The 25,558-nt window shown below is 43.2% G+C and overlaps 1 protein-coding gene across 1 annotated transcript in view; it reads left to right on the forward strand.

The window, feature by feature from the left end:
• STK32C (serine/threonine kinase 32C) overlaps nt 1-20,806 on the forward strand; it is a 293,893-nt gene extending 273,087 nt beyond the window's left edge. Inside the window, exons 9-12 of the mRNA XM_040361363.1 lie at nt 4,881-5,006; nt 6,888-7,019; nt 9,536-9,600; nt 19,622-20,806. Coding sequence (XP_040217297.1) covers nt 4,881-5,006; nt 6,888-7,019; nt 9,536-9,600; nt 19,622-19,781 — 483 coding nt within the window. The 3' untranslated portion in view covers nt 19,782-20,806. The remainder of the gene's footprint in view (nt 1-4,880; nt 5,007-6,887; nt 7,020-9,535; nt 9,601-19,621) is intronic.
• The last annotated feature ends 4,752 nt before the right edge of the window (nt 20,807-25,558 follow it).

The following is a 25,558-nucleotide window of genomic DNA, read 5'->3' on the forward strand; positions in this document are numbered from 1 at the left end:
TATGGGGAGAGAGATTGGTCAAGAAAGAAAGTGATTATTTATCGAAGTGTAATAGCCGGTTCACACTTGTGCAATGCCAGACATCGCATGTGATTCGCAGCGAACTGCTGTTCACATTACATGCAATGTCTGTGCGATGCGGTTTCAGCCGTACACATACTATGACTGATATCGCACCGCATTCGGTCCAAACACACACAGGACCCCTTTTTCTGTTCATACCAGGAACGGATCGCATGGGTGTTCTCACCATGCAATCCGATTCCTGTAGTGCGATACGCGAGCTGAAATGGGGGTGTCGTTAACATATAATGACAATTCCCAGTGCGAGTTGGGTGCGATGCGGGAGGAAGGGGGGGGAGCAGGGGGAATCTATGCTGCACAGAGTGATTAGGGTGTGCCTGGATACACCTGGCACACCCTGTGCTCACGCCTATGCTACTGTGTGTCTGTAATGCGTGCAAAAAAATGGCGACAGGCACAGAGACATGTTGCCCTATAGCAGATGGGTGGCATTGCCAATAATTGGCAACCGTGCATGTCTGCTAATGTACGGTTCAGTGTGGCACATTTTTGTAAAAAAGGTCAGAGATTTCTTTTGCACATATTTCTCTTTCAAATATTTTATAATTATCAACAAAATTCCATTAACAGAACATGTACAATAGTATAGTAGAAAAAGGCGTAATCATTCAGGAAAGTAGCTCTTATAAATGTAAATAGATAACCTAGTGGGTTGTAGGATAAGATTATGTAACATGAAATGTCATAATCATAGCTTCATGGCAGCTATTTGATGACAAATTATTGAGAAATTAAGTTGAATGAAATAATGGGCCAGATTCAGAGACATTTAAGTTGCTCCCCCGCGGCGTAACGTATCTGATTTACGTTACACCGCCGCAGGTTTACAGCGTAAGTGCCTGATTCACAAAGCTCTTACCTGTAAACTTGCGGCGGTGTAACGTAAATCCACTTGGCGCAAGCCCGCCTAATTCAAATGGGGCGGGCACCATTTAAATTGGGTGCGTTCCCGCGCCGAACGTTCTGCGCATGCTCCGTGTTAAAATTTCCCAACGTGCTTTGCGCGAAATTACGGCGCCCCAACGTTTTTTTTGAACGGCGACGTGCGTTACGGCGTTTCGTATTCCTGGACGTCTTACGCAAAAAAAAAAAAATCGAAATTCGACGCGGGAACGACAGCCACACTTTAACATGGCTGTTCTAAAGATAAGCCATGTTAAAGCAGGTGTAACTTTGCGACGGTAAAAAACGACTAGCAACGACGTACGACATTGCGACGAACGCGTGGATCTTCGTGGATCGCCGTAACTAGTCATTTGCATATTCTACGCCGACCGCAATGGAATCGCCACCTAGCGGCCGGCCTAGAATTGCATCCTAAGATCAGACGGTGTAATTCAATTACACCTGTCGGATCTTAGGGCTAACTATGCGTAACTGATTCTATGAATCAGACGCATAGTTAGGACGGGCGGATCACAGAGATACGACGGCGTATCAGGAGATACGCCGTCGTATCTCTTCTGTGAATCTGGCCCTATATCTTTTGCACATTTTTCACGCATAGGGCAGTCCACTAAAATGAAGGGCCTGTTATATATGCGACATGTGGGATGGCGCGCAGTCGTTCGCACCTGTATGGGGGGGTGAACCGAGCCTTCAATGTTACAGTACATAATTGCCTATTGTTGTCTATTTGTAGTAAAATTAGGAAATAATCTGCTTTTTAGAATACAATACCTGTGACCCTGTAAAAATAACCAATTTAGTTAACACAATTTTTTTTTTTTTTTAAGCCATCGTTTCTTTTTTATAAAGCTTTGTACTTTTCTAACATAGAAATCATATCCATGAATGAATTTTTCTCACAGTGTTCAAAATATTTGTATGAATATGGACATTTGCATTGAGCTCCGTCTATGGAATTTTCAAGCCACGCTTCCATTAATAAAGTACGCACTTTAGACTCCTGTGAAATTGGCCTTTCTAAAAGCTGAAAATTACTAGTTCGGCAAATACGTGATTGAAGCATGAAATATAGTATTTGTGTAGCCTGCTGTGAAGCTCAGCAATATAGTCTGACTGTAAAAGAAACAAAGATATTTTTTTTTATTTTTATTTTGCAAATAAAAAAAAAAAAAAAATACATGGTTGGTTCAAAATGATATAGGCAGTACAGAATCGTGAACAGTCACTACACTGAATACATTTAAAGTCTGGAAAGATCTCATAAATCTTGTACATAAATAAATATTGGAAATGTGTCCTGTATTGTAAAAATGGACATAAATTGAGCAGTATTTGGAAAACGTGGTAAATCATCAGTGACATCTACTGGTTAAAACTAGGTAGTGCAGAAGAGACCGGCTTGTCAGTTATAGATTCACCAATTGTGGGCTTGTCCACACCATGTCCCTCCCGCGTCCACACCCGCGTGTTTCTGCATTGGATAAATGTAAGTCATTTCAAGGGCACATAGAAAACGATCGTTTTTCATAGATTTCAATCGTTTAAATTAGGGTTGTCCCGATACCACTTTTTTAAGACTAAGTACAAATGCCAATACTTTTTTTCAAGTACTCGCCGATACCGATTGCCAATACTTTTTATTATGTAATGAGACAGTGGACTGTGTCAGTAATTTTTTTATTTTTTTATTTTTACAATATTTTTTATTTACAACTTTTTTTTTAAAAAAAATACAATTAATTTTTGTGTTATTTTTTTTTTTTGGATGGTGTCAGTATTTTTTTTTTTTTTTTTACAATTCTTTATTTTACAATACTTTTTTTTAATTATGTTTTACAATTTTTATATATATATATTTTACAATGCTTTCTTTTTTTGATGGTTGGGGAAAGTGGATGGTATCAGTGTTTTATTTATTTATTTATTTATTTTTTACAATTCTTTATTTTACAATTTATTTTTTTAATTAAGTTTTACAATTTTATATATATATAAAATATCTCTCTCGCTATATATATATATATATATATATATATATATATATATATAAAATATCTCTCTCGCTATATATATATATATATATATATATATATATATATATATACATATATATATATTTTACAATGCTTTCTTTTTTTGGTGGTTGGGGAAAGTGGATGGTATCAGTGTTATTTTTTTTAGAATTTTTCCTTTTAACCACTTCAATCGAGAGCATTTTTCACCCCCTTCCTGCCCAGGCCAATTTTCAGCTTTCAGCGATGTAACATTTTGAATGACAATTGCGCGGTCATGCTTTTTTTTTTGTGGTATTTGATCACCTCTGCCGTCTTTATTTTTTGCGCTATAAACAAAAAAAGAGCGCCAATATTGAAAAAAGCACAATATTTTTAAATTCTTGCTATAATAAATATCCAAATTTTCCCCAGTTTAGGCCGATACGTATTCTTCTACATATTTTCGCTAAAAAAAAAATCGCAATAAGCCTATATTAATTGGTTTGCACAAAAGTTATAGCGCCTACAAAATTGGGAATAGATTTGTGGCATTTTTTTTTTTAACTAGTAATGGCGGCGATCTGAGATTTTTATCGAGACTGTGACATTATGACGGACACATCGGACACTTTTGACACATTTTTGGGACGATTTATACAGCGATCAGTGCTATAAAAATGCAATGATTACTGTGTAAATGTCACTGGCAAGGAAGGGGTTAACACTAGGTGGGCCGATCAATGGGTCAATTGTGTTCCCTATGTGTGTTTCTAACTGTAGGGGGATGGGACTGACCTAGAGGAAATGACAGATCGTGGTTCGTAGCTATTAGGAACTCACGATCTGTCTTTCCTCACAAAACAGGAATTTGTGTGTTTACACACACACGTCCATGTTCTGCCTCTCGTGCCCGCGAGCACTCGCGGGCCGGCGATCATCGCGACCACCGGTCACGAGCAGGGCAGCCATCACAAATTATGGGGCCCCTTACACAGCTTTAGGCAGGGCCCCCCTGGAGCAGAGAACCGGGGGGGGGGGGGTTGTGGTAACGAAAGTGTCATCTCTTCTCTTCTCTCTCTTGCCGCGAGATAAGTGGGGGGGGGGGGTTGGTTCTGGCAAACAAAACAAAGTCAAGTCAAGAGTCAAGTCTTCTCTTCTCTCTCCTACCGCGTCTAAAGTCAGACAAAAATAAATAAGTAAATGTAAAAAAAAAAAACGGTGGGGGGGTCCATCGGACCCCTTACAGTTGTAATGCGCGTGCGCCTGCTATCCTGCTTAAAGGAACGACGTACACCTACGGCGGTTCGCGGGATCGTGCCGCCCTGCCAACCTATAGCGACCGTGGCTGGTCAGCAAGTGGTTAACACGTAAAATTTTGTTTACAAGTTTACAGTTTGTTTCATAACATCAGTACATCATGTATGCATTTTAACACATACATGATGTACCGATGTTATTATGAAACAAACTGGTCTTTGTTCAGTTCTCCGGTCAGCTGGCAGAAGCGCCGACTGGTCAATCAGGACTCCCAGTGGGACAGAAGATCCCAGTAAAGCAACGGAAGACGGCTTGTAAAAGCAATCCAACAGTATTGTAAGCAGTCCAGTGGCTAGTTAGTCGCTAGGATTGCTTTTACAAGAAAGCCGACCATCCCTGGTAAAAAACGGTACCGAGACCATCCTGGTATAACCACTTGAAGTTTGGCCACGTATGGGTACATCGCTGGTGGGTAATGAAGATTATTTCAGGGGTTCTCTGAGACCTGAACATTTTTTCAAGGGTTCCTTCAGGGTTCAAAGGTTGTGAAAGAAGGGTATGAGGATTTTAGCCGTTTCCCAGGGTAAATGTTTAGCTCTGGCTAAAATTAATATATATATTTTTTTATCCTTGCAGCTATTGGCGGTAAACCCGGAAAATCGCTGCTCTTGCCTACTTGATATTCAAACATCAGCATATTTAGCAAATGTCGTCTGGGAAGATATTCTGGAGAAGAAAGTGGGACCAGGTTTTGTTCCAAATGCAAGTAATTTCTTTCTATGAATACTCTTTACTATACCAGTTATATGAATTATATATGTGAGCGAGGTGAGTAGATAGCGTCTAAAGATGAACAGCAGGCAGATATAAAAGACAGAAGTTGATGCAGCATTGTATTTATTAATACACAATGGATGGAGAAGAGACGGGACTTGTGAGTGTTAGGCTGGGTTCACAGTGGTGTGCATCATGAGCCGCAGGCATCACAACAGGCGTTACGGGCGGCGGGCATCATGAGCGGCTTCTCCTTCTCCTGCTCAGATGCTTTTGTCTCCTCCCTCCCCCTCGGCGGCCAATTGGAACGCTTCTTTTAATCCAAAAAAACTGTCTTAGACCCGTTTCCTGATTGGCGGAGAATCAGTGTGAGAATAGCGAATATTCATTTGCTATTCTCACAGAAGTGGGTGGGCTCAATTCGCATTCTCGGCACCCCAAGCCCACCCTATTTTGAAGCCTATTAGAGACTCTTGCCTTGTACACACATACGGGATTTCGAACGAAAAAAGTTCCCGTCAGAAATCCCGAGGGGAAAGCCGAGACTCTACTTGATTCAGTCTTTCCCCTACACACGGCCGGTTTTCCCGACAGGAAAACTGCAATGGCGCTTTGGCCGGGAATCCGGCCGTGTGTATGCTCCATCGCAGTTTTTCCCTTAGGAATATTGCCAAAAAACCCTGGGCAAAAGTCAGCCGGATTTCCCGGCGGGAAAAAAGAGAACTGGTTCTCTTTTCTTGTCCGGGATTTTTGGGCAGTTTTCCCGTCGAAAAAACTGTGAGGACCCTACACACGGCCAGGATTCCCGGCCAAAAGCTCTCCTCACAGTTTTCCTGTCGGGAAAACTGATCGTGTGTGAGAGGCTTTAGGCTCTAATCAGGAGCTTCAACAACCCTCCCCCCAATTGAAATTCATGAATGGGGCCGGATGCATGGATAGGGGGCGTGGTGCCCATGCGCCCTTAATGGAATAGTTAACATTGAAGTCTATGGCCCTCAAGTTGCATGAAAGTCGGACCAAAGTAGTCCATGAACTTTAAGTTGCGCAAATTAATGGGTATCATTGGAAAACATGGGGAACGACTTGTAATGCGACTTTAATGTCCAAATTTGCATGACAAATCACACAAGTGTGATTGAAACCTAAATCATTTCCACGGCTCCATTCACACTTGCAAGACTCCAAAGTTGCGCCGACTTTTGGTGCAACTTTAATGCAACTTTGGATGGGTCCATCTTGCATACAACTTTGGTTTTGACCAGTGATAATGGACAACTGTTGCATTGTATAACATTCAGGTGCAACTTTCGTCCAACTTTTATGGGTTAACATTAACGTTTCTGGCCCTCATATTGCATGGAAGTCGGACCAAAGTAGTGAATGAGCTACTTTGAAGTTGCTGCCGATTTAAGATGCACATACATGATTGGTTATCATTGGAAAACATGGGGAAAGACTTTAATAATGTAGAAAGTGCAGCACTGCTATCAATTTGGTAGCGCAGGAGTATCCACACAAGTTTTTCGTTGGGAAAAATTTGTCAACCTAGCCTAAGGTTTCAGTCACACTTACACGACTTGTCATGCAACTTTGGACATCACAGTTGCATGACAAGTTGCATAAGTGTGACTGAAGCCTTAGGCTAGGTTTACGCGTTTTGCATGGGTGCACCAGCCCCGAAGGGGAAGTAAAGACCCTTTTAGGGGAATCAAACTCCACTCTGGAGATATCTTTTTTACGCTTTAAATACTTCCATCTGATTGGCTTATCTGATGGTTATTCTATTACTGATATAACAAAACAGACATAAAAAATTGTAGTTTTCAGATCATCTTCAGCCCTCTTCTATGAGTTTCTTTATCTCTGTAGAAAGGTCGTCTGCACTGTGATCCCACATTTGAATTGGAAGAGATGATCTTAGAATCAAGACCGCTACATAAAAAGAAGAAAAGGCTGGCCAAGAACAAGTCCAGGGATAACAGTAAAGACGGTTCACAGTCTGTAAGTCTTGCATGTTTCTTATTCATATGGTTTGCTCATAGTCCACTGTAACCGGGATCCGAACTACAGCTATGTGCCGTTCGGAATCCATTAGAACAAACACCAGGCAGGCTGTATATGTAAGTTCAAACAGGAAGACTTTTATTGGAAGCACACAAGACACTTTTATACAGAATTTGGAACATCCCGCCCCCAACAACCGCCTTCCTATTGGTCAATTGTAAAGTACATGTAGTTCTCCTTCAGGTCCTCTTAGCCATGCAAATGAGGACTTGAAAATGGGTTCAGCAGGGATTGGTCCGATAGCTTGAATAGAGGGACTGTTATGTGTAATGAGACAGAAACCCCAGGGGGGCAATCAATGTACACAATAGCCAGACACAGAACAATGGAGCCGTCTGGAGCCTTAAGACAGAGCAAAAGACCCCCCACTGTGTAACAGATTTCAAGGAGGAACACTTCCGCATTCCAAGGTCCATGACAATACTTCCCCTGGGAAACAGTCCAACAGCCACAGTGGGACCCCGAACGAGTCTTAAGTTTCCAGGTCTGTCTGCCGGAGTAACCCCTCCCGTCTCAGTGCCAGCATGTCCCGGGTCCCCAGTATCTTTTCTGGCCCATAGTCTGTCGGTAGGAGGCCCGCCCCCAGCCTCTTCCAAAACACACAGTGACAGTGTCACATCCACAATAACAATAGAATGCATGGGCTTTGAATTATGAAGTAAGGACAGTGGCTATGGACAATAATGATGATTATTACTGAGCAGAGAACAAAGGTAATACTTGGAGTCTTTCACATGGATGTCATCAGTTCAGTCATGTTTTTTGCCCCGTTTCCAGTTTGCGAGAAGCCATGTGGGGGACACGGCAAACGTGGAAGAAGGTGCTCTGGTCAGACGAGACCAAAATATACATTTTTGGCCTAAAAACAAAACGCTATGTGTGGCGGAAAACTAACACTGCACATCACCCTGAACACACCATCCCCACTGTGAAACATGGTGGTGGCGGCATCATTTTGTGGGGATGCTTTTCTTCAGCAGGGACAGGGAAGCTGGTCAGGCCTCGTACACACGACCGAGTTTCTCGGCAAAAACCAGCAAGTTGTTGCTGTTTTGTTTTTTTTTGCACTTTTCGACGAGGAAACTGTTGAGGATCTCATCGAGCCAAAAAGAGAGCATGTTCTCTATTTCCTCAACGGGAATGGAGAAAATTGGCTCGTCGAGATCCTCGACAGCCTAACAAGGAACTCGACGAGCAAAACGATGTGTTTCGTCCATCGAGTTCCTCGGTCGCGTGTGCGACGCTTCAGAGTTGATGGGAAGATGGATGGAGCCAAATACAGGGCAATCCTAGAAGAAAACCTGTTATGCCCCGTACACACAAGCGGAAATTCCATCGGAAAAAAGTTGGATGGTTTTTCAGACAGATTTCCACTCAAGCTTGGCTTGCATTCACACTCGGTCACACAAAAGTTCTCTGAACTTTCGAGCGTTAAGAATGCGTGGACTTACAACACTACGATGAGCCGAGAAAATGAAGTTCAATGCTTCGGAGCATGCGTCCAATTGTTTCCAAAGATGCATGTTTTTTCCCGTCAGATTTTCTGTCGGAAAAATTGAGAACCAGCTCTCAAACTTTTGCTAGTGGAAATTCCGCCAGCAAAAGTCCGATTGGAGCCTACACACTACGACAAGCCGAGAAAATGAGGTTCAATGCTTCTGAGTATGCATCGGATTGTTTCCGAGCATTTTTATCGGAATTGCTACAGACGATCGGATTTTCCGATAGGATTTTTTTCCATCAGAAAATTTGAGAACCAGCTCTCAGTCTTTTGTTGGCGGAAATTCTGACAGCAAAAGTCCGATGGAGCGTACACACGGACGGAATTTCCAATTAAAAAGCTCACATCGGACTTTTGCTGTTGGAAAATCCGATCGTGTGTACGGGGCATTAGTGTTCTTTCAGACTTGCGGTTTCAGATCGCTTTTCAGAGGGCATTTGACAGGCAATGAGGATGTGATATATCGTCTAATACCCGCTAATTTAACCCTGTAATGCCACACTACCGCACAGCAATTGCATACATTGCATGAGGTTGCTGTGTGGCCTCATTGAACTCCATAGACGGTGCCGCTTGTCAAACTCTGCACTCCAAGTTAAAAATGCCACGGCCTTGAAGCAATAACTAAGCTCCGGGGGGGGCGGAGTGAAACGCGTTGGGGCGTGGCCTGGTTGAAGTCCAGGATGAGGTTGCCACTCTATCTATCTCTGTAGGACAACATAGATGTGCGACTTCCAGGGGTTTCCCCTCTTTCCTTCGACTCTTGAAGCAAAGCAGCGTGGCTGTGGCACGTGTGCAGCCCATTTCCGGTGGTCGGCAGTAAAACCGTGAGCCGTGCCCGTCTGAAAGAGCCCTTATAAATAAAGACCATGGTTTCATATATACCTGTTGAATGTAAATAAAAAATGTAATTCAAAAACATTGTACTTTCTTTTTTTTTTTTTTTTAACAGGATGACTACCTGCAGGAATGTCTAGAGGCCATTCAACAAGAATTTGTCATTTTCAATCGTGAAAGGTAAGTGAACTACTTTGCAATATTTTTACCTTCAAAGCGACTTCCAAATGTTTTTATTAGCCTTCTAAATTAGGTGTATTTGGCATTAAACTGATTAGTAACTTCTTATACCTTTCAGTGTAGCCACTTTTTAGGCTAATAACTCCATCACAATGGGAGTTATGGAATATGGACTAAAATATGGACTAAAATTGAAGCTAGGAGTGCAGATTTCGGTCAAAATACACTATATTGCCAAAAGTATTGGGACACCTGCCTTTACATACACATGACCTTTAATGGCATCCCAGTCTTCGTTTGTAGGGTTCAATATTGAATTGGCCCATCCTTTGCAGCGATAACAACTTCAACTCTTCTGGGAAGGCTGTCCACAAGGTTTAGGAGTGTTTAGGAGTGAAGAGCATTTGTGAGGTAGAAGAGAAAGCCTGGCTGGCAGCCTCTGTTCTAATTCATCCCAAAGGTGTTCTATCGGGTTGGGGTCAGGACTCTGTGTAGGCCAGTCAAGTTCCTCCATCCCAAACTCGCTCATGCATGTCTTTATGGATCTTGATTTGTGCACTGGTCCAAATCATTTGGTGGAGGGGGGATTATGGTGTGGGGATGTTTTTTAGGGGTTGGGCATGGCCCCTTAGTTCCAGTGAAGGGAATGCCTAAGGCGTCAGTATACCAAGACATTTTGGACAATTTCATGCTCCCAACTTTGTGGGAACAGTTTGGGGACGGCCCCTTCCTGGTCCAACATGACTGCGCACCAGTGCACAAAGCAAGGTCTATAAAGACATGGATAAGCGAGTCTGGGGTGGAGGAGCTTGACTGGCCTGTACAGAGTCCTGACCTCAACCCAATAGAACACCTTTGGGAGAGCAGAGACTGCGAGCCAGGCCTTCTCGTCCGACTACAGTGCCTGACCTCACAAATGCACTTCTCGAAGAATGGTCAAACATTCCTATAGACACACTCCTAAACCTTGTGGACAGCCTTTGAAGCTGTTATAGCTGCAAAGGGTGGGCCAACTCAATATTGAACCCTACGGACTAAGACTGGGATGCCATTAAAGTTCATGGCCCAGATTCTCCAGACACACTGTCGTATCTCAGCGTTGTGCCGTCGTATCTATGCGACTGATTCTTAGAATCAGTTACGCATAGATATCCATTAGATCCGACAGGCGTTTTTTTTTACCACTAGGTGGCGCTTCCGTCGATTTCCCCGTTGAGTATGCAAATTAGCTAGATACGCAAATTCCCGAAAGTATGCGTGGCCGACGCAGTAAAGTTACGACGTTTACGTTAGGCTTTTCCCGGCGTAAAGTTGCCCCATGGTCAATGTTAAGTATGGCCATCGTTCCCGTGTCGATTTTTGAAAAGTTACGTCGTTTGCGTAAGTCGTCCGTGAATGAGGCTGGACGCCATTTACGTTCACGTCGAAACCAATGACGTCCTTGCGACGTCATTTAGAGCAATGCACGCCAGGATATTTTAGGGACGGCGCATTGCGCAGTTCGTTCGGCGCGGGGACGCGCTTCATTTAAATGAAACACGCCCCCTACCCGCCGAATTTGAATTCCGCCGGGTGATTTACGTTACGCCGCCGCAACTTTACACGCAAGTGCTTTGTGAATAAAGCACTTGCCTGAAAAACTTGCGGCGGCCTAACGTAAATCAGATACGTTACGCCCGCCCAAATTTACGCCCATCTACGTGAATCTGCCCCCATGTGTGTGTAAAGGCAGGTGTCCCAATACTTTTGGCAATATAGGGTAGGTCACTAACCAAGTATAACCAAGTGAAAATAAAGGACAAAGGCCTTTAAAACGAATCTCGCCACCACATCTAAGGCCTGAAAAGCTCCTATATATAAATGTTTTGCAATATTTATATATATTTTGATATATAGAATACGGTTTTAACTTGAATTAAAAAATAATTAATAACTAATTTTCAGACTTTTTTCTCGATTCATATTTTTACAAAAATGAAATGCTTATTCAGCGAAACAAAGAGCAAAGTGCTATGATCCATCACAGCCAAGCAGCGTTAAAGTGGAAATCCCATAAGGCCTGGTTCACCCCTATGCATTTTTTTTTGTGCGTTTTCAGTTTTGCAGAAACACACTACAGTCTATTGAAAATGGTTTCCTATGGCTGTAGATCAGATCATTTTATGGAAAGGGCTATGGATTTTGTTCTGTTTTTTTGTTACGTAGACTTCAATGGATCAAAAATGTGTATTGAAAAATGCATAGGTGTGAATCAGGCCTAAACCCATAGGAAGTTGACTGATTGCAGATCACTAAGCTATTAAAGTGGAAGTCTGGTCTAAACATAAAAATGCTCCCACCCCCATTCTAAGTCCTATACTAACTACCCTGTAGGGGACATATACTTACCTATTCTAAGGGCGCTCCAGTCCGGTCACTAGAGCGGCTCCCAACATTGGCTTCAGGGGAGAGGAGGGACATCCAACAAGGGATGAGCCATAATAAGCCCATGGTTGATGTCGCCACTAAGGCAGTTGTCAGCGATCTCTCCTCTCACTTGAACCCGATGCTGGGAGCCGATCACGTGACTGGACCACAGTGCCTTTAGATTAGCTAAGTATACACATCTTTCTTCTGCAGCAGTGGTCTCCAAACTTTGTTTCCTTTTATTCGGCCCATGGGGCACTTTTCCTCCCACTGATGCAAGACACTATTCCTCCCACTGACACCAACAATGGGGCATAATTCCTGTTACTGATATCAACAACGGGACACTAATTCCTCCCATTGACACCAACGGTGGAGCACTATTCCTCCCATTGACACCAACGGTGGAGCACTATTCCTCCCATTGACACCAACGGTGGAGCACTATTCCTCCCATTGACACCAACGGTGGAGCACTATTCCTCCCATTGACACCAACGGTGGAGCACTATTCCTCCCATTGACACCAACGGTGGAGCACTACTCCTCCCATTGACACCAACGGTGGAGCACTACTCCTCCCATTGACACCAACGGTGGAGCACTACTCCTCCCATTGACACCAACGGTGGAGCACTACTCCTCCCATTGACACCAACGGTGGAGCACTACTCCTCCCACTGACACCAATAATGGGGCACTATTCCTCCCCTAATGCCAAAGTTTCACTGTTCATTTCCACCGATGCTAGAACAATTTTTACTCCCAATGGCCACAGTCCGGTCCCCCTAAAATCAGAAGGACAGTAAACTGGCCCTCTGTTTAGAAAGTTTGGAGACCCATGCTCTACAGGCTAGTTGGTATAGGACTTAGAATGGGGGTGGGGGCAGGTTTCCGATTAAATAGGCTTGTACCAGACGTCCTCTTTAATATCTTGGTGATCTGCAACCAGTCTACTTTCTATGGGTAATGCCCTTTGCACAATGCCCTTCCACTTATTGGAAAAGCCAGAGCATTCCTTCTTGTAGAACACACAGTTCACTCCTGTATGTTGTGCTAGAAAGGGATCAGTATCCATCTCTGTCTGGCACTTTCTTCCCCTAATAGCCTGGTAATAGAATAAGGCTTTGTGGTAATAAAATCATGTTTCCAGGTAATTTAATCTTGTTTCCCGGTACTGGCAACCATCACATGTTAATAATATCATCAGGACAGACTAAAGCTTGCTTTAGAGCTCTGAGTCAGCATTGTAGTAATTAGGTTGTGATAATGAAAATGTGCACACATCAAGCTATGGCAGGCTCTGGATATAGAAGAGGCAATAACCCCGGAGGTAGAGATTTCCAGAAAATTATTCTTAAATAGTTACAAAATGATTCTGTTGGCCATTGAGTTTAACCAAAAGAGAAACTAATTTAAAACCTTGATTCCTCAGAACCATAAGCCTGCAGTTTATCCAGACGAAGGCCAAAATAAAACATTTTAAAGCTATCCAATGAATCTAATTTGCTGTACCATGAAAAAAATCCTTTCTGATCACCTAAGGCAGGGGTGCCCAATCAGTGGCCCGGGGGCCACATGTGGCCCGCGGAGCCCTCTGATGTGGCCCGCGACCTCCTGCTCTGGGATGGATAGCAATAGAATACTGTTATTGAGCCCAGGTTCACACTGGGTACGATTTGGTACGATTTGAGATGCGATTTCACATGTCAAATCGCATCTCAAATCGGCGGCATTTGCTGAACTCGCACGTCTTCACTCCCGCAGCCCAGTGTATATATATGCATATCTTTTCTGCAGTGGTTACTGGGCTGCTTTCAAACTGATCCGCAGAGCAGTGCACCTGTGGGTTACCTGCACTGAGCCATAGACGTATGCAAGTTTGGTGAGGGTAAACTGCAGCGCATGTGTGTGAAAGCAGCCTTGGGTCCCTTTCACACGGTCAGTCTGATCCAATTGGACCCTTCATTCATCTCTAAGGAGTGGCAGATGTAAATCGACTTGTTTCCTACCTCCAATCCAATCCAATCTGCAAAAAAAGTGTAGTGGGCTGTGTCCGTGTCTGCTCTGCATATACAGAGCAGACTTGGACGTGCCATCTGCCTGCTCCTCTCATTGTGGCCCATGACCGATTACCAAGACGCTTAAGCGGCCCTCTCTCTTCAAAAGGTTGGGCACCCCTGACCTAAGGCTATCGGCTACTCCTATAACAATATTCTACAGTGTTATTTTTTTATACATATTAACAGCCATTTATAGTTTATGCATTTAGAAACACAACAGACCTTGCTTGGAACAATCCTCCGAGTTCTGCACTCCTGTGATCCGTTTTCAGCAGCCTGCCGTCGACTGACGTCAACAGAGCCGGTCCAGGGTGAGGAAAGATCAGGACAACATGGTTGGGTTCCGCCCACAACCCTGGACCGGCACACAGCTCAGCCTCTCAGCGAGCCCCTAAGAGCCTGAGCCGGACGCTCCTGCCCTCTCCACAGCCCAGCGCTCCACTGAGTATGGGGGGTGGCAGAGCAGACAGGGGTGACTGACAGTCACCAGCTCTCTGTTCACAGAGGTCTGAGAACCGAGCGGTCAGCTGTGTTTGATTGTTTGGTTCTCACCCTTAGACCCGACGAGGAACAGATGCAAACTTCTCTCAGTAAAACATATTAATATTTTTAATCCTCACGCTGCAAGCATTGGTAAATAGTTTAAATTTAGATAGAAAATGATATCATATTTACTTGTATTAAACGTATGTTTTACATTTCTTTACTTCCTGTTTTCCAGGCCTAGACAAATGATGTCACATATCCCAGGAGCCTTCAGGAAAGCAATGGGAGAAAAGCAAGGTGTGCCAAAAACTAAGTGCAGCAGAAGATGCAACGAATGGTGTAGTTAATTAAAATCAGCCAAATGGCTACTCACACTTATATAAAGATCAATGGGCATATAACAGTATAATACTGTGGCCACTCAGCGGGCCCTGGGTGAATGGTGGTGTAGATGTTATCATGAAAGGAGAGGAAGAACCGATTGGACGTCAAGCTCGTCATCTCAGAACCAGCCATTTAGATGCTTTGAAACATTATCTCCATATTCTGATGCGACTCCGAGTGCGTTCCAGGCTGGTTCCGAGAAGAATGTCCGGCCGGGTGTTCCTCTCCTTTCGTGATAACATCTACACACCACCATCCACCAGCTGAACCCGCTGAGTGACCACAGTATTATACTGTTATATACCTATTGATCTTTATATAAGTGTGAGTAGACATTTGGCCGATTTTAATTAAATATACCATTCGTTGCATCTTCTGCACAGTTTTTTGCGCACCTTGCTTTTCTCCAATTGTTCTTCCAGAGACTCAATACTGAGTCAATACTTTGTAGAACCGCCTTTCACTGCAATTACAGCTGCAAGTCTTTTTAGGGATGTCTCTACCAGCTTTGCACATCTAGAGAGGGACATTTTTGCCATTCTTCTTTTAAAAATAGCTCAAACTCTGTCAGATTGGATGGAGAGTGTCTTGTTTTCAAGTCTTGCCACATATTCTCAATGGGATTTAGGTCTGGACTTTGACTGGGCCATTCTAACACATGAATATGCTTTGATCTAAACCATTCCGTTATAGCTCTGGGGCCAGATTCAGAAAGGAGATGCGGCGGCATATCTCCAGATGCGCCGCCGTAATTTCAAATGTGCGCCGTCGCATCTTTACGCTGATTCAGAAAGCTAGATATGCCTGAAAACATGGCTTCAGTTGTCCGACGTAACTTGCCTACCCTGGCGTATCGTGGGCGCATAGTTACGCTGGACGCATTCGGCGTTCCCATTAAAAAATATGCGAATGACTAAGATACGCCGATTCACGAACGTAGTTGCGCCCGGCGTATCAATATACGTCGTTTACGTAAGGCGTCTGACCGACGTAAAGTTACCCCTGCTATATGAGGCGCAGCCAATATTAAGTATGGAGGTCGGAACAGCGTCAAATTTTACACGTTTTACGTCGTTTGCGTAAGTCGTCCGTGAATGGGGCTGGGCGTAGGTTACGTTCACGTCGACTAAGCATGACGTGATACTGAGCATGCGCGCGCATGCGCTGTTCGTAAAGCGCGTCATTTACGTGGGGTCACGAATCATTTACATACAACATGCCCACTACCAGCCTAGTTTGAATTAGGAGGGCTTACGCCGGCCCATTTACACTACGCCGCCGTAACTTAGAGCGCAAGTTCTTTCTGAATACGGGACCTGCCGCTCTAAGTTACGGCGGCGTAGTGTATCTGAGATACGCTACGCCCGCCTAAAGATAGGCGATTCTTTCTGAATCTGGCCCCTGGTGTGTATGTTTAGGGTCGTTGTCCTGCTGGAAGGTGAACCTCCTTCCCAGTCTCAAGTATTTTGCTTTGATGCCAAAAAGTTCAATTTCTGTCTCATCTGACCAGATCACCTTCTTCTACATGTTTGCTGTGTCCCCCACGTGGCTTCTCGCAAACTGCAAACAGGACTTCTTATGGCTTTCTTTCAACAATGGCTTTCTTCTTGCCACTCTTCCATAAAGGGCAGATTTGTGGAGAGCACGACTAATAGTTGTCCTGTGGACAGATTCTACCACCTGAGTCGTGGATCTCTGCAGTTCCTCCAGAGTTACCATGGGCCTCTTGGCTGCTTCTCTGATTAATGCTCTCCTTGCCCGGCCTGGTCAGTTTAGGTGGACGGCCATGTCTTGGTAGGTTTGCAGTTGTGCCATACTCTTTCCATTTTTGGATGATGGATTGAACAGAGCTCTGTGAGATGTTCAAAGCTTGGGATATTTTCACTAAGAAGGAGATTAAAAAAGACCCATGGGTAGTCTTATTCCATGGAGGTGAAGAGAAAGTAAAACTTTACAAAGAATCACTGATCCCTCATTTATTAAATGCAGCCAAAAGGATGATCCCAAAAAATTTCAAGAAGCCGAAAGTCCACTAAGATGGGAATGGATAGACTCGGTGGAAGAAACTTACAGGATGGAGGAGTTGAAATACAGTACAGGAGAGGAAAAATTAGGATTTAAAAAAAAATGGATAAAATGGAAAGAATTTAAAAAAACATGGAGCTACGTGGAAAAATTTAGAGTACTGGTATAAGAGTAAAAACTAGGGCGAAAGGGAGAACTACCATAAAAGGAGAGGAGGAAAAATGAGGTCGGGGGGGAGAAGGACGGGGAGGGTTTTGGTAGATAATATGTTGAAATGGGTGTTTATATGGACAGCTATCCGGTTGGCCTCTATTGGAAATATGAAGGCCAATACCTTTTATGGTCTTTTTATAAAAATAAAAAAAAACTTCATAAATAAACGAGTAAAAAGATAAACACAGATGATGCGAAACCAGGGATGGACTGGCCATTGGGACTACAGGGAGTTTCCCGGTGGGCCGATGGCTCAGTGGGCCGGCTTCAGTGACAGCGGACCGCCACCCTCCTCCGCTCCTCTGTCTCTCCCTTCCCTCAGCGCTCACCTCCTCTCCCTCCCCGCAGCGCTCACCTTGGGGGAACAGAGAAGCAGGGGGAGGACCAGGGGGGATGACAGAGGAACATGGGGGAGGGGACAGACAGCCGTCTCAACAGCTATGGCCTGGGAGTTTCTCACTTCTGCCTAATCTTGTCCCATAACTGATTCTTTGCCCCGGGTGAAATAATGTGTAGCTTCCCCACTGGTACTGCCTATAAAAGTACCAGTACCAAGCCGTTCTACTCTAATAAAGTAGAACGGCTAGTGGCTAGTGAAGGGGGAGAGGGGGCTTGGGTGGCCGGGGGGGGCGGGAGTTGTCCGGCCGCCATGGGAGAGACCTGTCAAAGTGGGCCAGTCTGGATGAAGTCCAGGGCCAAATTTTTGTCCCAGTCCAGCCCTGTGCGAAACCGAGCAGAGACAACATGAGCTAAGAAACCATGAGCAGGTCTCTTGTCAATGGTGGAGTCTGAAGTGGATAAAAAAAAAAAGCTTGGGATATTTTTTTATTACCTAACCCTGCTTTATACTTCTCCACAACTTTATCCCTGACCTGTCTGGTGTGTTCCTTGGCCTTCATAATGCTTTTTGTTCACTAAGGTTATGTAACAAACCTCTGAGGGCTTCACAGAGCAGCTGTATGTATGTATACATACAGAGATTAAATTACACACAGATGGACTCTATTTACTAATTAGGTGTCTTCTGAAGGCAATTGGTTCCACTAGATTGTAATTAGGGGTATCAGAGTAAAGGGGGCTCAATACAAATGCACGCCACACTTTTCAAATATTTATTTTCCTTCCACTTCACATTATCTGCCACTTTGTGTTGGTCTATCACATAAAATCCCATCAAAATACATTTTATGTTTTTGGTTGTAACATGACAAAATGTGGAAAATTTCATAGGGATCGAGTACTTTTTCGAGGCACTGTATATTCAAACCCATATATTAGTATGGGGGGGTCTTTACTAAAACTGGAGAGTGCAAAATCTGGTGAAACCGATCAGCTTCCGGGTTTTATTGAGTGAGTGAGTGAATTACTTATATAGCGCTACAAATGCGAACTGAATCGCCTCAAGGCGCTTGGCATCCATTTTCCTTCAGTTTGACCCTCAGAATAGGTGGGTCTTTCGTTTTTTTCTGAAGGCCAGGTGATCAATTTCCATTCGGATATTAGTTGGTAAAGCGTTACATAGTCGAGGTCCTGAAAAACGACGTTCTCCAAAGCTTAATTGAACAAGCTGAATTTAGAAACTGATGCACAGCTGCACCAGATTCTGAGTGCTCCAGTTTTAGTAAATCTCCCCCTATGTCTCTCCTGTCATTGACTACACTTGGGGCTAGATTCAGAGAGGAGATACGCCGGCGTATCTCCAGATACGCCGTTGTATCTCTGAGTCCGTCCGGTCGTATCTATGCGCCTGATTCATAGAATCAGTTACGCATAGATTTCCCTAAGATACGACCGGCGTAAGTGTTTTACACCGTCGTATCTTAGGCTGCATATTTACGCTGGCCGCTAGGTGGCGCTTCCGTATAGTTAAGCGAGGAATATGCAAATGAGCTAGATACGCCGATTCAGAAACGTACGTCCGTCCGGCGCATTTTTTTACGTCGTTTACGTTAGGCTTTTTTCGGCGTATAAGTACCCCTGCTATATGAGGCGTATCCTATGTTAAGTATGGCCGTCGTTCCCGCGTCGAGTTTTGAAAATGTTACGTCGTTTGCATAAGTCGTTCGCGAATAGGGATGTACGTAATTTACGTTCACGTCGAAAGCAATGACATTTCAGGTACGCGGGGTCAAAGTTAATATACATAAAACACGCCCACATCATCCACATTTGAATTAAGCGGGCTTACGCCGACACAGATACATTACGCCGCCGTAACTAAGGGCGCAAGTTCTTTCTGAATACAGAACTTGCGCCCTAAATTACGGCAGCGTACGCCGGGCATAAAGATAGACGATTCTATCTGAATCTAGCCCTTGGTTGATGCTAGAGCAGACATCTCCTGAGCATTGTGTGCATGCCTTGTTTGCTAAATGTGAGTGGATGGGGCAAGTAGACACATAATCCTTGATTCACATGAATTCTATGATTATCTTTTTGGCTAGGCTGAAGAAGGCTGCAGAAATGGGATCTCGATCAGGCCTGGATTCTACAGATGAGGCAGAAGCAGAAGGTGAAGCTGAGGCAGACATTGAAAATGAAGCTGAAAGTTCCACGCTCAACATGTGCCGCTCAGTTTGCTCCTCAACGGGCAGCATCCAGTAGTGAAGTGCTGAGAAGATTACCCTAAAGATTGGGGGGTCGTGAATGTCAGTCTCAGGTTGCTGATGTGAACTTTGATACAGAAACAAACAGTGCAGCCAAACAGAGCTGAAGTACTGGATCAGTCGATAAGGTGCACTTAACTAGTGCTGATTCCTATATAGTGCAGCTCTTGGTTGCTTGTTTCACTCAGAACTTTTATATTCATAGCTTCATTTAGAAGGGTGACCATGGCTATGTTATAACTTGGAGATTTTAAGAAATTGCTTCTTTACAACTAAAGTTGCCTTTTTAATAGATCACTCTTGCAAGATATTTGGATGATTTTAAGTAACTACATTGAGGTATCATCGAGGAAAGATTAAGAATTACGCAGCGAGCCGTGTAGAGATACAAACCACCTTATTCTAAAATGGGATTTTCCATGGAAAGATTAAAAACGTTTATCTTGGTGGTGATATTCGACATTCTAATGGTTGTTGCTTATGGTCCTGGCCTGGTGCAACAAGAGCAATTCGTTACCATCTCCCATAAGGAGGGGCACCTGACCCTCAACCACCCACCTTGTAGATAAAACGCTTTGTCTTGCCTTCACCCCTGTTTAGAGTTTTATGGACACAATGCCAAGGCCTAGTCTTTGAAAGCTAAGGCCATGAAAGTCTCTTAGGCAAAAATGTGTGGAGAATACTTTTTTAAGACAGTTTAGGTTCTTTAGGACTGTTCTCTGGAGATCAAAAGATGAAGTGTAAGACCAATACGTACCGAGTAAGCAGTTGCAGTTTTATAGATATTATACATTTTTATGGCATGTATGCCTTGTTTAGTTACATGGCTTGTGGTTTATTCTATGTCCCTAGAGGAAAGAGCTGTAGATAATACCCAAGAAACAAAGTTTTGGGTTTTCCTGAATGATTGCTGAGCTGACTGCACTTGGGGATGTGCCAGTCCAGGAGCACCTCACAGTAGACATGTGCACATTGAAATATTTTGTTTCGGAATTTCGTTTTCGTTCAAAAAATAAATTAATTTAGTTAATCACGAAATTCATTTTTATTTATTTTGTTTCGGTAAAAAATGCATTCGTTCGAAAATCCGAATTAATTAAGGTCGACTCTGTCAACTGAAGGCTTATGGTGTCCGTTGAAAGTTCTAAGAAGATTCGACAAAGCAGCTAAACTGTACGACGCCGCAATCGTACATTTCCGGTCAAATGCTCCGCCCATGGGCTATAGAAGAATTCTAATGTTGTATGACTAGTAATAATTATATTTATTAATTATTATTACTAGTCAACCAACATTATAATTCTTCTACAGCCTATGGGTGGAGCATTTGACCAAAAAAGTCCGCTCACAGCGATCGTATGTTTTTAGCTGCTTCGTCGAATCTTCGTGTCTCTATAATGTCGAATCTTTTCTCTCTATGTCGAATAATCTCAGACTAATAGAGTTAAGGTTAGGCACATTCAATAGACACAGATTGTTATTGTCACCATCATGTCGAATCTTCTATCTATATCGAACTGATGTCGCAACAAAATGAAAATAAAGCATTTTTTATGTTGGCTCTTTCGGATTTTGCGCGTTCGTTTGTTAAAACGAACACAAACATCCCCAAAATTCGGACGAAAATGCATTCGGACGAAAACTAATGCACATGTCTACCTCACAGTACAGCTGTCTACTCCTTTAAATTAAAAGTTGACATACAGTATTTGTTTGGGCATCATATAATGAATGCCCCTGTTAGGCTCCTGCCAGGCAAAAAGGGTGCATTGGGTGAGATTGCTTCTCCTAGATGGCCTGTGAACACCTTGAAATTCTACAGCGGCAGATGGAGCTTTGTAAATGGAAGTTTAGACAGTTTCAGCCAAATTGGAAAAATTGAATCTTGAGAAACTGGGAGCATAGTCTAACTGCTCAATACTTCAGTGCCCCAGTGATCTTGTGATACTTGAGCATACATACCTGTGCCCATGCTGGCACACACACTGCAGTGTTCGTGATCCATCTCACGTTCAGAAAGTCAGATGGAAAAAAAAAAATCCAGTACTGAAATATTTCTAAAGCCTGAGGCCCCATACACACGACCGAGTTTCTCGGCAGAATTCAGCCAGAAACTCGATCGGAGCCGTATTCTGCCGAGAAACCCGGTCATGTGTACACTTTCGGCCGAGGAAACCGACGAGGATCTCGTCGTGCCAAATAGAGAACATGTTCTCTATTTCCTCGTTAGTCAACGGGGAAACTTGGCTCGCCGAGATCCTCGGCGGCTTCACAAGGAACTCGACGAGCAAAACGATGTGTTTTGCTCGTCGAGTTTCTCGGCCGTCTGTACGGGGCCTCATACACACGATCGGACTTCCATCAGACTTTTTCGTGGATTTTGCTCCGAAGGGCGTTGTCCGTGAACTTGGTATGCACACACACGGCAGGACTTTTTCAGCCAACAAACACAAACATAGTGACGTAATAGACGTACTACGTGTTTTTTCTGCTCTTTATTGCCACCCTTTGGACACCTTCTGCTATTGTCTGATCTTTAGCATTGGTTCTGAGCATGCATGTTTGTACTTTGAACTTTAGTCCGATGTACTTGTGTACACACAATCGGATTTGCTCCATAGGACATTTGTTGCCGGAAAGTTTGTCTGTTCTCACAGCGAACATTTGCCCGATTAAAAAGCGGAAAAAAGTTTGTCCGATGGAGCGTACACACATCCGGATTGTCTGCAAAAACAGGTCCGTCGGAGGTTCGTTGTCAAAAAGTCCGATCGTGTGTACAGGACTTTACAGCCACTAATTAGGTTCGGGTCTGCCATAATGTTTGAATGTGATTGTTGATGCAGAAAAAGGAAAAAAGAAAAAGGTACACAGAGCAGAACAGAATTTGGAAAGTATACTCCTACTGACCCTTTATGGAGCAGTGTGTGCTTGTGAGTGAAACAAATTAAAGAAACTCAAATTAAGGTAAATTGAGTGAACTTGTGATAGGACTATACTAGCAGTTTTTGCTAAATGGCATCATTATGGTTCATGTAATGGATTTCACGCGTTACCTGGAATTACTCTTTAAAGGTTTTTTTTTAAATGTAATTCCAAAATTGGTATAACACTTTGTAATTGCTACACAAGTCACTTTGTAATTTCATTTTAAGCACTACTGCCAATCTGCAAATTGCCAAAACAATTACTTTGCTTTCCTTTGTAACAGTATTTAGACTGAAGTTGAGATTTCTCAGAATTCTCACCTCTATGCCCTTTTACTGTAAATAGCTCACTGCTTTTTGCAAAAGTCTGCCAAGAACATCAAGCCAGGTAATCTCAGAAAAAAAATAAAAAATTCTATTTTTTATGCAGCTAAAAAAAAAATGCATTTATTATTTTGTTAGGAGTCCATGATCTGCAGATCGCGGGTGTAATGCCAGGGTCCTGCAGGCTGTCTTTGTAGCTGTCGGCCTGTACTTCCAATATGGGCAGGCAGTTACTGAATGTCAGGAAGACTCAATGAACTACTAGCGCGCTCAACAGCACCATGGTAGTTCATTGAAAACTATAACCCAACAATGGGTGAGAGGTGCGGAGGAGGCTGGTACATCTGTAACATGTTACATCCTGAATATGGGTGTAATATGTGACATAGTACAAAAAGTGAACTTATCCTTTAAGGCCTTGTACACATAAGTAAATAATGGAGTGCCAAAAGTGATATACTGAAAAAAGAGGGGTACCTTCATCCTATCTAGATATAGAAGCAATTGGGTTTGAGGCTAAAGTGGACTTTAATGGTACCATAATACTTGGGATACACACATGTAGATAAAACAAGATACATTTTTATTGCATTTTACAACATATTAAAACATAACATTTTAAAAACTCTGTCAATTCAAAACCTAAAGGGTACAACTGAGAGAAGTAGTGATACTGGTTCACCCTGTAGCAATCATATTGACATCCTCAACATGTTTCGTGGATATTACCCCACTTCTTCAGGAGCTTTATTTGCATATATATTGGCCCGGATTCACAAAGCACTTACGCCAACGTATCTCGAGATACGCCGCATAAGTGTAACTATGCGCCGTCGTATTTATGCGCCCTGCCCACAAAACTAGATACGCCTGAAAATAGGCTTCCTACGACCGACGTAACTTGCCTACGCCGTCGTATCATGGGCGCATATTTACGCCGGCGCATTTGCCGCTCCCATAGATTTTCTATGCACATATGCAAATGAGGGAGATACACCGATTCACAAACGTAGTTGCGCCCAGCGCATAATGTACGTGGTTTGCGTAAGTCGTACGTCCGGCGTAAAGTTATTCCCCATATAGGAGGCGCAACTCATGCAAAGGTATGGACCAGGGAACACAAGCCGTCGTATATTTTGTCGTTTACGTTGTACGTGAATATGACTAGGCGTAGGTTACGTTCACGTCGTTGGCAGTGATTCGACATATCTTAGGCAGTTGTTTCGACGTGATTCTGAGCATGCGCACTGGGACGCGGCCACGGGACAGTGCATGCGCCGTTCATTTTAAGTACTTCTATGGCGCTTGGCCCATCATTTGCATGGGGTTACGCCTCATTAGCATGGCTCACGCCCACTTCCACCTACACTGGCTTACGCCGAGGAAACCCAGCGTATCTTTAAGAGCGAGTGCTTTGTGAATCCAGTGCTTGCCTCTGTGCGCTGCGCCGGCGTAGCGTAAAAGAGATACGCTACGGCGGCATAAATATGCGCTGATGTATGTGAATCCGGGCCATTATGTTTATAGGACAGAGGTCATATATAATACAACAAGGTAGAAAAAGGAAAAACAACAAATTAATCATCATAAAAGCAAGAAAACACATTTAAGGCCCTTAAGATGACCAAATATTTGTAGACATGTGCACACTGAAATATTTTGTTTCAGAATTTCGTTTTCATCTGAAAAATACATTTATTTAGTTACTCCCGAAATTCGTTTTTATTTATTTTGTTAAAAAATGCATTCGTCTGAAAATCTGAATTAATTAAAGTCGAATCTGTCATTGAAGGCTTATGGTGTCTGTTGAATGTTCTAAGAAGATTCGACGGAGCAGCTAAACTGTACGAAACCGCAATTGTACGTTTCTGGTCAAACGTTCCGCCTACAAGCTATAGAAGAATTCTAATGTTGTATGACTAGTAATAATTATATTTATAAATTATTATTACTAGTCAACTAACATTCAAATTCTTCTATAGCCAATGGGCCGAGCATTTGACCGGAAATGTATGATTGCAGCGTCATATAGTTTAGATGCTTGTCGAATCTTCTTAGAACTTTCAACAGACACCATAAGTCTTCAATGACAGATTCAACGTTTGTATGTTTTTTGCTGCTTCGTCGAATCTTCGTCGTTCATGTCGAATGGTCTACCCCAACACTGTCTCTATAATGTCGAATCTTTCCTCTCTATGTAGAATAATCTTGGACTAATAGAGTTAGGTTAGGCACATTCGACCGTAGGTTCGACAGACACAGATTGCTATTGTCAGCGTCATGTTGAAACTCCTATCTATATTGAACTGTTGTAACGAAAACGAAAATAAAGCATTTTTTATGTCGGATCTTTCGGATTGTGCGTGTTCGTTTTCGTTTGTTAAAACGATAACAAAAATACCCGAAATTCGGACGAAAATGTATTTGGACGAAAACGAATGCACATGTCTAAATATTTGTATTTATCTTGTTTTATCTACATAGGTGTATCCCAAGTATTTTGGTACCATTGAAGTCCACTTTTGCC

This window comes from Rana temporaria, chromosome 8, assembly GCF_905171775.1.
Source record: "Rana temporaria chromosome 8, aRanTem1.1, whole genome shotgun sequence".
In the NCBI taxonomy this organism is placed as follows: domain Eukaryota; kingdom Metazoa; phylum Chordata; class Amphibia; order Anura; family Ranidae; genus Rana; species Rana temporaria.